Source organism: Pituophis catenifer, unplaced genomic scaffold (genome assembly GCF_029215685.1).
Source record: "Pituophis catenifer annectens isolate HBS135680 unplaced genomic scaffold, rPitCat1.0.hap2 SCAF_4, whole genome shotgun sequence".
NCBI lineage: Eukaryota > Metazoa > Chordata > Lepidosauria > Squamata > Colubridae > Pituophis > Pituophis catenifer.
Window position 1 is genome coordinate 128,394,327 of NW_027256884.1, and position 13,146 is coordinate 128,407,472.

Sequence of the window (13,146 nt, forward strand, 5' to 3'; positions counted from 1 at the left end):
TCACCGTGGCAGAAATGACTCAGTTAGTGACCTCACTGCTTAGCGACCTAAGCTCTGATTCCAATTTCGGACATAAGTTGAGAACCACCTGTACCCACCATCTCCAGGTTAATGTTGATGGAATCTAGGTGTCTTGTGGGATCAATGGTTTGAGACTTTGAAAAGTGGTGCGGTGGCCTAGAGGTGGAGCTCTCGCCTCACATTCAGGAGGCTGTGAGTTCGATCCTAGGTAGAAGCAGATATTTCTCTCTCTGGGTACAATGAGAATATATCTGCCGAACAAAACTCCTCATCGGAGACATGAAGGGCATCCGGCCATTAAAACACTCTGCTAGCTCCATTCAGTTGCCCAGACTCCACTCCACAAGGGATTATGGGGTCATTAAAAGGAGATGATTTTACTACCTGCTGCAAACTGGTAGTAAAGGTAAGTAGAACCCACCCCGATCTACTTGAACCCCCAAATTCTCATCCCGTAAATACCGTCAGCTTCCCAGCCATATTAGGGCATCTCCGAACAAGATTTTGTTGTCCCCAAGTTTTTCACTCAGCCAAGTCTTCAAACCAGAAGCAAATCACTTCCATTCCAACTGAGTCATTCAAACATTGCGAAAGCACTAATATTCTGTTTTTTCCTCCTCCTCTTCTTTCCGTCATCCTCCGTCCCGTATGTTTAACATTAGAAGTCGGAGGACATGAACTAACTATTGTTGATGAATCTGTAAAACTACTTGAGAGCCTCTTTTGGCCGGGGCCTAAAAGCTTGAAATGAAAATTAAATTCCTTCCTTCTCCGGCCTGCCTCCCTCCTTCCTCATTCCTGCTCGCAGCTGATTTGCCTGCAAGCCATTTGAACCCCAAACTGATTAATTAGTAAAATAAATTCCAGAGGGCCAAAGGCAGCTGGTGGAGCTGTGATTTAATGGTGGCTCTTGGAAATTTCAATGTAAAGCAGGACTAGAACTCACAGACTCCTGGTGGTTGGCTTAAAGTAAGTCACTCAGCTGGCTTTCATGCATAAGGTAGGACTAGAACTCACCGTCTCCCGGTGATTGTCCCAAAATCACCCAGCCGGCTTTCATGGCTAAGGCGGGACTAGAACTCACCGACTCCTGGTGATTGGCCAACTGTCAGACAGCAAGCTTTCATGGCTAAGGCGGAACTAGAACTCACCGACTCCTGGTGATTGGCCAACCGTCAGACCGCAAGCTTTCATGGCTAAGGCGGAACTAGAACTCACCGTCTCCTGGTGATTGTCCCAAAATCACCCAACCGGCTTTCATGGCTAAGGCGGGACTAGAACTCACCGACTCCTGATGATTGGCCAACCGTCAGACAGCAAGCTTTCATGGCTAAGGCGGAACTAGAACTCACCGTCTCCTGGTGATTGTCCCAAAATCACCCAACCGGCTTTCATGGCTAAGGCGGGACTAGAACTCACCGACTCCTGGTGATTGGCCAACCGTCAAACAGCAAGCTTTCGTGCCTAAGGCGGAACTAGAACTCACTGACTCCTGGTGATCGGCCAACAGTCAGCCAGCCGGCTTTCATGGCTAAGGCGGAACTAGAACTCACCGTCTCCTGGTGATTGTCCCAAAATCACCCAACCGGCTTTCATGGCTAAGGCGGGACTAGAACTCACAGACTCCTGGTGATTGGCCAACCATCAGACAGCAAGCTTTCATGGCTAAGGCGGAACTAGAACTCACCGACTCCTGGTGATTGGCCAACCGTCAGACAGCAAGCTTTCGTGCCTAAGGCGGAACTAGAATTCACCATCCCCTGGTGATCGGCCAACAGTCAGCCAGCCGGCTTTCATGGCTAAGGCGGGACTAGAACTCACTGACTCCTGGTGATTGGTCCAAAGTCACCCAGCCGATTTTCATGCCTAAGGCAAAACTAGAAGTCACCGTCTCCCGGTGATTGGTCCAAAGTCACCCAGCCGGCTTTCATGCCTAAGCCGAAACTAGAACTCACTTTCTCCTGGTGATTGTAACATAGTTGTTAAGGGAATCTGGCTTCCTCATTGACTTGGCTTGGTAGAAGGTCGCAAAAGGTGAACACATAACCGTCATACGCACATGCCAGTTTCCAAGCGTCTGACTTTTGATAACATGGCCATGGGGATGCTGCAAGGGTCGTAAGCAGTGATGGGATTCAGCCGGTTCGCACCACTTCGGGAGAACCGGTTGTTAACTTTCTGAGAAGTTTGGCAAATTGGTTGTTGGAAGAAATCATTAGGGCAGAGAAACCGGTTGTTAAATTACTTGAATCCCACCACTGGACGTAAGTGTGAAAAACAGTCATTTTTTCAGTGCTGTTGGGACGTCAAACCATCACTAAATGAGAGGTTATAAGTCGAGGACTCCCCGAAGAGGGAAATCCATCTTTTGTGCGTCGTAGAGTCCGTTGGAAACTAGCTGAAGCAGGTTTGAGTTGGCCGGCTGTGAGCCAGGCTCCCAGACTTCACGTAGAGTTTTCTGTCCAGAGGTTCCAGATGTTTTACAGCTTGGGGGGGAGGGAAAGTTCTCATCCCTAAGAAATGTCAAGAATTCCGAAGTAGGATTTTTAAAAAGGGAGCCGTCGGTTACTCAGCGTGCAAAACGAGGGGAAGGTTGGCTAAGAGCGAGGACGAGAAAGCTGATACTACGGGGAGGAAGAGGAGGAGGGGAGTTTAAGAAAGTTTAAGGAAGTTTGGCTGGCGAGGGGATGATTGACAGCACTTGACAAGTCCCACATGGGGTTCACTCAGTGACATGCAAGTTGGGTCCTGTCCGATGCATCCAGCCTGCCCCCTACTGGTCAGAGATGGCGATGCCTTTCTCATTTAAATCGACTTTTATATAAATGGTATTGTTAAATAGACAGAATTTAGGGAAATAATTGCGAATTGTATTATGTTGTGTTAATTTGAATTAAGCACTTTGTTTAAATGTTAAATTGATATATTTTCAAGATTAGACTTAAATTTGATGAAGTAATAATTAAATAAAGACTGAATGAACATTATAGGAAGTAATAATAAAATGTAAGGAAGTTCTAGAAATGGAAATAAGATTTAGAAATATAAACATGTTTGAATTGTATTTTTAATAGTGAGTATTTGGGGTAAGAATTGTGAAATATATTATGAGGTATTAATTGAATTAAGATTTAAGGTGGATTAATAGAAGGGTAATTGCTTTGATTAAGTTAATATGAGGTAGCTTTCTATAAGATGGTAATAGTTGAGATAGGTGATAAGTGATAAGGCAAAAATAGAATATATGAAATTTTGTTAAAGATGAACAAAAAGTTGAACAAATTAATGACCGGATCAATGCTCTGTTCCGAAAAGATGTATTGTATGTTTATTTGTGTGTTTTAAAAAAAAATTATAAAAAAATTCAAAAAAAAAAAAAAGAGAGATGGCGATGCCTTAATTTGGGAAACAAAATTAATTGGGAACGAATCTCCCAATACAGATAGTCCTCGAATTTATGACCACAATGGAGGCCAACATTTCTGTTGCTAGACAATTGTTAAGTGAATTTGGCCCCATTCAACCGCCTTGCTGGCCACCGTTGTTAAGTGAACCGCTGCAGGTGTTAAATTAGTGACGTGGTTGTTAAGTGAATCTGGCTTCCCCATTGAATATGCTGTTCAAAAGGGGATCATGAGACCCCGGGACGCCGCAACCGTCATAAATACGAGTCAGTTGCCAAGCGTCTGAATTTTGATCACGTGACTATGGGGAAGCTGTAACGGTCGTAAGTCTGAAAAATGGTCATGTCACTTTTTTCAGTGAACCAATTAACTAATCAGGGAGAGAAGCAACCTAGAAAGAAGGAGAAACTTCCTAGCAGTGAGGATGATTAACCAGTGGAACTGCTTGCCACCAGAAGTTGTTGGGTGTTCCATCACTGGAAGTTTTTAAGAAGAGATTGGACAATCGCTTGTCTGAGATAGTATAGGGTTTTCTTCTTGAGCAGGGAGCTGGACTAGAAGACCTCCAAGGTCCCTTCCAGCTCTATTCTGATTGAATCTTCGCAGATATTAAATTAGGAACCCGGTTGTTAAGTGAATGACTTTGCTTCCCCATTGACTTTGCTTGTCAGAAGGTTGTAAAAAGGGAACACACTGCAACTGTCATAAATACGAGTCAGTTGTCAAGCGTCTGAATTTGGACCCTTGGGGATGCTGCAATGGTCATAAAGGGGGAAAACGGTCATAAGTTACTGCATAAACACTGCAGTTGTTAAGTGAATCATGCCGGCAGATCTGGCTTCTTCCATTGAATTTGCTTGTCGGAAGCCAGCTAGGAAGGTTACCAATGGTGAAAAATTGGGTACAAATCGCTTAACCGCCACTTTACTTAGCAACATAAATCCTGGTCCCAATTGTGACTGTAAGTCGAGGACTAGTTGGATCTGTCTTATCGATCTTCGGTCTTGTGTTAAAATTCTATTTCAAAAATGTATTCCGTTCCTCCCTCCTCTTCCTTTTCATTCTCTGCTCCCCTCCCTTTCCCACCCTTCTTTCTTTCTTTCTTTCCCACCCTCCTGACCAAGAGGGTTGGACTAGATGACCTCCAGGGTCCCTTCCAACTCTGTTATTCTGTTAAGTGCACCAATGGTTTAGGTCCACTCCCTCTTGCTTCCCTTCCCAGCTTCCCTCACAATCTCTCAATCCATAAAAGCCATATACTGACCCCACTAGGACACAATTCAAGAATCCCATACGACACAGTCGAATGCTTTCTACAGATATTTCATATTTGCGGTCAAATGCTTTTAAGGCCGGTTTCTCAGAAAAGGAAGGAAGGGATTTGGAGGGTGGGCAAGTCTTCCTCCTCTCTGCACCCATTTTACAGCTCTCAGCTCTGCTGGTCCATGAACTTCTTCTTGGAGATCTTCATGGCAGCCTTAATTTCTCGGGTGATTATTTCTTGCCAGGGTTGGCTGTGAATAAGGAGGAACAATTGGGGGACAAAAGTCAGATTAGGAGGCCCGTGAGAATGTCACAGAATGGGAACATGGCGAGGAAAATGTCAGAAGACCCTCTACTACAGCTAGTTCTTGACTTACAACACCTTCTGTCCAGCGGTGGGTTTCAAAATTTTTTACTACCGGTTCTGTGGACGTGGCTTGGTCGGCGTGACATGGCTTGGTGGGCGTGGCAGGGGAAGGATACTGTAAAATCTCCATTCCCACCCCACTCCAGGGGAAGGTTACTGCAAAATCCCCATTTACTCCCAATCAGCTGGGACTCGGGAGGCAGAGAATAGATGGGGGCGGGGCCAGTCAGAATTTTTACTACCGGTTCTTCGAACTACTCAAAATTTCCACTACCGGTTCTCCAGAACTGGTCAGAACCTGCTGAAACCTACCTCTGCTTCTGTCCCTCCCTCCCTCCATCTTCCCTTCCCTTCTTTCCTATTCTCCTTCCTTCCTTCCTCTTTCTTTCTTTCTTTCTTTCTTTCTTTCTTTCTTTCTTTCTTTCTTTCTTTCTTTCTTTCTTTCTTTCTTTCTTTTCTTTCTTTCTTTCTTTTCTTTCTTTCTTCTTTCTTTCTTTCTTTCTCCTTTCTTTCTTTCTTTCTTTCTTTTTCTTCCTCCCTTCCTCCTTCCTCTTCCTTTTCATTCTCTCCTCCCCTCCCTTTCCCACCTTTCTGTCTTTCTTTCTTTCTTTCTTTCTTTCTTTCTTTCTTTCTTTCTTTCTTTCTTTCTTTCTTTCTTCTCTTCCTTGGTCTTCTGTTCCATTCTCCTCTCCCTTTCACTCTGTCCTTCCTTCCTTCCTTCCTTCCTTCCTTCCTTCCTTCCTTCCTTCCTTCCTTCCTTCTTTCTTTCCTTCATCCCTCCCTCCCTCCCTCTTCCTTTCCCTTCCCTTCCCTTCTCTTCTCTCCTCCCTTCTCTTCCTCTTTCCTTCTTCCCTCCTTCCCTCCCACTTCCCTTCCCCTTTTTTTCTCTTCTGTCTTTCTCTTTCCTTCCTTCTTTTACTTGCAACGATTTACCTTTAAAGACCTTCAAACTGCAACTGCCTGTCCCAGGTCCTTGGGAAGGTCTCGATAGGTGGATAAAAATGCCAAATCCAGTCTGAACAATAATATTTACCCGGCTTTTATTTCTGGAGGTTGAGGGAGGGTTTTCGTGAATCCTCTTTTTCCTACTAACCAGTAGGTGTCTTGCAACCCTTTGCCCTATTTAAAAAAGGGACGTGTGAATCCAATAGAATAGGTATACATATATATGTGTGTGTGTGTGTGTGTATATAGGTCTTTGGTTATTCGGGTTTTCTCCCGCGTAAAATTGGAGGTGGAGCTTGGCTGTGTTCTGATTGGGTGGAGGTGTGTTCTGATTGGTTGGAGGTTTGGCTGTGCTCTGATTGGATGGGTGTGTGTTCTGTTTAGGTTGGGGGCTTGGTTGTGCTCGAGTTAGTCTGAGTAGCAGGGGGATTTGAGCTGGTGAGCTGTGTTGCTGTTGTTTGGCTTCGTGTTCGTGGCCGTGCCACCTCTTCATGGTGGGTGTCAAACCTCCAACCAATCAGAACACACCTCCACCCAATCAGAACACAGCCAAGCTCCCACCCAATCAGTTCACACCCCCACTGGCACTTAAAAGGAAGAAACAGCTGCGATCACACACATTGCTCCTAGAAGCACGAAGCCGAGAACACCAGCCTGAAGATGACGAATGAGACTTCGTCGCAAGTCAAGAGGACTAGTCCCTTGAAACAATTAGACAACACCATTCCAGCACGATGGCTCAACAGTTAAAGATGCTGAGCAGCTTGGGTCCGAGACCCAGGCATCATAAAACGGGGTAAATTCCCGTTACTGGCACCAGCTCCTGCCCACCTAGCAGTCCTCGACTTACAACTGCAATTGAGTCCACAATTTCCACTGCTAAGGGAGAGAGAGTTGTTGTGAGTTTTGCTCCGTTTTACGACCTTTCTTGCCAGAGCTGTTAAGTGAACCACTGCAGTTGTTATGTTGTTAGCACAGCTATCAAGCACATCTGGCTTCCCCACTGATTTTTCTTATCAGAAGGTCGCAAAAGGGGAATCACATGACTCCGGGAACACTGCAACCGTCATAAATATGAGACAAGCATCTGAATTTTGATCACGTGACCACAGGGAATGCTGCAATGGTCGTAAGTGGGGGAAAACGGTCGTAAGCAGGGGTGGGACTTGAATAACTTAACAACCCATTCTCTGGCTGGGTAGGCGTGGCCGGTTGGTCATGTGACTGGGTGGGCGACATCACTCATCACACCCAGCCCCGCCTCCTGGCCACTTGCCTCAAAGGCAGAGATAGGATTCAGCCGGTTTGGGCTAAACACACCACTGGCTGGCCAGTGTCCCCTCCCCTTTTTTCGGCTGTTTTGGGGGCCTTTTTCAAGCTGTTTTTGGGCCATTTTCAGGCTGTTTTTAGGCCTGGTTTTGGCCCAAAAAACAGCCCAAAATAGCCCAGAAAACAGGCCGAAAAACGAGCAGGGGTGGGGCCAGCGAATGATGGGATTTGCAGGTTCGCCGAATTGCGCAGAATCTTAACTACTGGTTCGACTAAACCGGTGCGAACCGGAAGCAGCCCACCTCTGGTCGTAAGTCACTTTTTTCAGTGCCGTCGTAACTTTTTTGGGGGTAACCTTTAGAGTAACGATCGCTAAATGAACGGTTGAAAATCAAGGGCACGACTGGACAGGGGGAACTTTATCCGTTCCTTCATTCCAGGGCATCGCACTGAACCTTCTTACCTTCAGTTCTGTCTTCCCCCTGAAGTTCATTTTGTAACCTTCTTTAAGATTGTGAAGGATCCTCATGGTATTTTGGCTGATGTGAATCCTGTAGGCTGATTTAAAAAAAAAAAAAAGAATTAACGAGAAAGAAAAAGCATACATGAATCCTGGCGCAACTCTCGTACATATGTTTGAAAGCAAGAGAGAAATAAAAAAAAGGAGGAAAGCAGAATGAACTCATCTAGGCATGTTTCCTATCTGGTGGTCTCTCCGGTAAGGCTGACACATACTTTCTTGTCATTTTGAGTTCAAACCTGGTTACTTTGGTAACAAAACTGGTCTGTTTCCATCAAGGTCATCTTGCTTGCTCTCTAAGATAATGCTTGCAAGAATGCAAAATAACAGAGCTGGAAGGGACCTTGGAGGTCTTCTAGTCCAGCCCCCTGGACAGGAGACCTTCTACCATTTCAGACAAATGGCTGCCCAGTCTCTTCTTAAAAACTTCCAGTGTTGGAGCACTCACAACTTCTGGAGGCAAGTTGTCCCATTGATTAATTGTTCTACTAACTGTCAGGAAATTTCTCCTTAAGATCAGGATTGCCTGGACACCATAGTGGAAAATATTAAATTGAAAATGAATACAGCAATAGAGAGACATGAAAGAGGAGTAGAGAGTAGAGAGATGGAAGAGAAGGGGAGAAGAGAGAGGGATGGAAGAGAGGGGAGGAAGGAAGAGAGAGGAAATGGAAGAGAGAGGGAAGAGAAGGGGAGAAGAGAGAGGGATGGAAGAGAGGGGAGGAAGGAAGAGAGGGGAAATGGAAGAGAGATGGAAGAGAAGGGGAGAAGAGAGAGGGATGGAAGAGAGGGGAGGAAGGAAGAGAGGGGAAATGGAAGAGAGATGGAAGAGAAGGGGAGAAGAGAATAGGAGAGAGGGTCAGACAGGGAGGAAGAAAGGAGGAGAAGGAGAAAGGAAGAGGAAGTAGAGAGGAGCAGGAGAGGAGGGGAAGAGAAAGTAAGAAGGAAAGAAGAGAGGGAGATGGCAGGATTGAGAAGAAAGATTGCTGTACAACAAAAAAAGATGAAATGGAAGAAAGGCAACCCCGAACACATATAAATATACTAAGATAAAGAATGAATGGTTAAAACAATAAAAGAGAATAAATATGAATAAGCAGGAAAATTAGAATTTGAGGGCAAATGAAGATCTTGTTTATATAAATAAGCAAAGAAATATTGAGATATGATTAAAAAGGGGGGGGAAGAAAATTGTGGCAAAAATTGTAATTTGAGTAAAATGTATTTGAATTTGATAAATTGTATAAGATAAGATATGGCCAATACTCTGTTCAAAAAAAATGTGGGGGAATGTGGGGGGGGGGAACCAATAAAACTTGATTTTTTTTTTTTAAAAAAAAGGAAATTTCTCCTTAATTCTCCTTAATGCTTCTCTCCTTGATTGGTTTCCATCCGTTGCTTCTTGTCCTGCCTTATTCAGGGGCTTTGGAGAATAGATTGGCCCCCACCACCCCCAGATAAATTTCAGATTAAAGGCCTTGCCGGCAACTCCATGCCAACATTTCCTTGACACAACTGTTGTGGCTCCGTTGCCTGAGCCTGGGCTATCGACAGATGCAGACTCTGAGAGTGAGGGAGAGGAGTTGGCAAGGCCTCCCTCTCCAGGACCCTCCTCTCTGGCAATGCCTCCGGAGGACACCGAAGGCCAAACGATAGGCTCAGAGCCAAGCACGTCCCCTCAGCCACAGGTGGACAGCGATGAAGAAGATAAGTGCTGGCTGGACCCTCGGCAGAGGCGCAGGGAGAAGCGTGCGCAGCAGAGGGGAAGGCGTGCCAGAGATTATCTGAGTCACTGGACCACACCCCACAGGGTATAAATGGGGGTGTGGTGGCCGGTTCAGTTTGCGATGAGCAAAAACTGGAAATAATCCATGATCTCTGCGTTACTGGACTTTGCCTGCTTTATCGGACTGCATTTGGATTAATCCTTGTATTGTTGACACTCTGCCTGTTTTATCAGAATGCTGGCAGTCTAATCTTTGTTTTGTGTGAGTAAAGTCTGAATTGGCAGCTAGCCACTGGGTTGCTGCCAGCTTTATCTTCAAAAAGTTTTGTCGTGTGGCTTATTAACTCCAGGCCGTCTGTGGGGGTGTGTGTGGGGTACGGGGACAAAACAACAACACTCAATCCTTACGCAATCCTGTAGACTCTATTCGGGAAGCTGTATTCACTGTGTCTCCAAACAGGCAGTACCTGGGCATGGTGAGGCCTACCACTCCTGCAGCACAAGGACCTAGGAAAAGTAAAAAGATATTTTTTTAAAAAAAAATTACCTCAGATGGATCTAGGTTTTGCGACCAGATCATAGAAAATGGCAAAAAAACCAACAACAACAGTGCAAGATCAGAAGATGTGGAGAGACCTGGCCTGTAGACTCAGTTGATTGAATAGAATAGAATAGAATGATAAAGTTGGAAGGGACCTTGTAGGTCATCTAGTCCAACCCCCTCCCACCCCAAGCAGGAGAACCAGTGGTGAAATCTAATTTTTTTTTACTACCGGTTATGTGGGTGTGGCTTGGTGGGCGTGACAGGGGAAGGATACTGCAAATTCTCCATTCCCTCCCCACTCTAGGGGAAGGATACTGCAAAATCTCCATTCCCTCCCCACTCCAGGGGAAGGATACTGTAAAATCTCCATTCCCACCCCACTCCAGGGGAAGGATACTGCAAAATCTCCATTCCCACCCCACTCCAGGGAAGGATACTGCAAAATCTCCATTCCCACCCCACTCCAGGGGAAGGATACTGCAAAATCTCCATTCCCTCCCCACTCCAGGGGAAGGATACTGCAAAATCTCCATTCCCACCCCACTCCAGGGGAAGGATACTGCAAAATCTCCATTCCCACCCCACCCCAGCCGGAAGGACATTGCAAAATCTCCATTCCCACCCCATTTCTGGTTTCACCCAGAGGTGGTATTTGCCGGTTCTCCGAACTGCTCAAAATTTCCGCTACCGGTTCGCCAGAACCTGTCAGAACCTGCTGGATTTCACCCCTGAGGAGACCCTACGCCATTTCTGACAGATGGCAGTCCAATCTCTTCCTGAAAGCTCCTTATTTCCAGGTTGAATCTCTCCTTGACCAGTTTCCATCCATTTGGAATGGATAACACCATCAGGTTATGCTAAGCCAAGGCAAAGTTTTCCCCAAGAATCAGGTACGGTTAAGTTGGACTACAGTTTTAAGGAAATAAATTCAAATTTATTGCAATCTTGTTTTATTCATTGTTGGTTTTAACATGTGCTGATATTGGAACTGATATTGGAGCATAGAAACAAGGCGGGCAGGTACATAAATCCTAAAAAATAAATGAACTGTGGTGATTTCACACTGGAGCAGGACGGGCAGTCCCCGACTTACAACGGTTCATTTAGTGACCGTCCAAAGTTACGACGGCACTGAAAAAAGTGACTTATGACCGTTTCTCACACTTAGACAGTTGGCAACTGACTCATAGTTATGACAGTTGCAGCATCTTGGAGTCCTGTGATAACCTCTCGTGACCTTCTGACAAACAAAATCAACAGCAAAGCCAGATTCACTTAACAACCAATGATTCATTTAACAACAGTGGCAAGAAAGATCCTAAAATGGGACAAAGCTCACTTAACAAATGTTTCGTTTAGCAACAGAAATTGGGGTGGGGTGGGGTGTCAATTGTGGTCGTAAGTTGAGGCCAGCGGTGGGTTTCAAATTTTTTTACTACCGGTTTTGTGGGTGTGGCTTGGTGGGCGTGGCAGGGGAAGGATACTGCAAAATCTCCATTTCTTCCCCAATCCAGGGGAAGGTTACTGCAAAATCCTCATTTCCTCTGATCAGCTGGGACTTGGGAGGCAGAGATTAGATGTGGGGGATGGGGCCAGTCAGAATTTTTACTACCGGTTCTCCGAACTACTCAAAATTTCCGCTACCGGTTCTCCAGAACTGGTCAGAACCTGCTGAAACCCACCTCTGGTTGAGGCCCAATCTGTATAGACTGTCATCTGTCCATTGCACTTTCCATTATTCCTTATCCACGGCTTTAAAAGGGGAGGTCAAGTTAGGATTTGAACTTGAAGCAGAAAATTGTGTCAAGGGTGTGTCCACCAACCTCCATTTTCATGGAACAAGCAGGCACGACAAAGAAGCCATCAGTAAAAATTCAAGGCCTCAATAAATTTAACACCAGAATGAAAACTCCTCGGGCACTAGATCACATGAAGCAGGAAGAAATACACCTTGATACCTGAATGCAGCCCCATCCGTATCTTAACCGGCAAATCTGGGATATGTTTCACTTTGAAAGCTCCCACTGAGCTGAGGATATCCAGAGACATGTTGGCGATCTCAGCGGCGTGCCTGTGGCCATTACGTGTCGGGAGCCCCGATGCCACCATATAAGCATCGCCGATGGTCTCCACCTGGAAATCAAAATATTATCTGTATTTTTTTTTCCTTTTTTTAAAATTTGTAATTTTATTATAACATATATATGACATTCACATAACATACAACATATACATATCTTATCTCTTTTAAACATTGTTTCTTCGTGGTCTTCTTTCTGTTATTTTATTTTTCTTCCCCTATGTCTTCATTTCTTTCTTCTTCTTCTTTTTTCTTTCTTTCCCCATTGTCCTTTTATTTCCCCCCTCAAAAAATATGTTTTTTAGCTTTAACAAGCTTAACTTTATACATTTCTCTACAATTTTTATATACATATTTTAATTATATCTTTAATATGATACATTTCTATATTCTTGTTATATAACAAATTTTCTTTTTTTTATTTATACAACTTGTTTTTGTCCGTTTCAATATTTTTATTCCACTCCATGCATTTGTTATTGTATATATTTTATACGTCTAATTTTCTCCCCTGATAGTTATTATTCTTTATTTCTCGCCTTAAGCCATTTATACCATTTATTCCATATTCTATAATAATCCGACTCTTCTTTTTCTTTCATTTCTTTTGTTAATCTGTCCATCTCAGCACATTCTAAGATTTTCTATTCTATTATTATCACATTCTATTATCTGTATTTCTAAGGGGAAAATAAGAGCCGGAAGTAACAGAAGGCACTGAGATGGATGCTGGGTTAAATTTCCTGTGTTTGAGCAGAAAGTGGGTGTATGAGGTTTTATTTATTTATTTATTTATTTTATTTATTTATTTATTAGATTTCTATACCGCCCTACTCCCGAAGGACTCAGGACGGTGCACAGCCAAACAATAAAAACCCATACAATACAAAATTTAAAAAATAGAATAAAATCAAATTAAATAATTTTGGCCCCGACAAATTTAAAACCCCAAACTTTTAAAACCAATTTAAAATTGAATATATAAAATACTAAAAGATATTTAAAAT

The 13,146-nt window shown here is 44.1% G+C and overlaps 2 protein-coding genes across 2 annotated transcripts in view; both read right to left on the reverse strand.

Annotated features, from left to right (window-relative positions):
* Window positions 1-13,146, reverse strand: part of WNT11 (Wnt family member 11) — a 530,657-nt gene that overhangs the window by 257,764 nt on the left and 259,747 nt on the right. The window lies entirely within an intron of this gene.
* The window catches only part of LOC139316837 (retinal guanylyl cyclase 2-like), a 37,577-nt gene continuing 29,285 nt past the window's right edge, over window positions 4,855-13,146 (reverse strand). The window contains exons 14-18 of the mRNA XM_070943679.1: window positions 12,018-12,192; window positions 9,924-10,022; window positions 7,733-7,827; window positions 6,089-6,174; window positions 4,855-4,939 (exon numbers count right to left, since the gene is read on the reverse strand). Of these exons, the coding sequence (XP_070799780.1) occupies window positions 4,855-4,939; window positions 6,089-6,174; window positions 7,733-7,827; window positions 9,924-10,022; window positions 12,018-12,192 (540 nt within the window). The remainder of the gene's footprint in view (window positions 4,940-6,088; window positions 6,175-7,732; window positions 7,828-9,923; window positions 10,023-12,017; window positions 12,193-13,146) is intronic.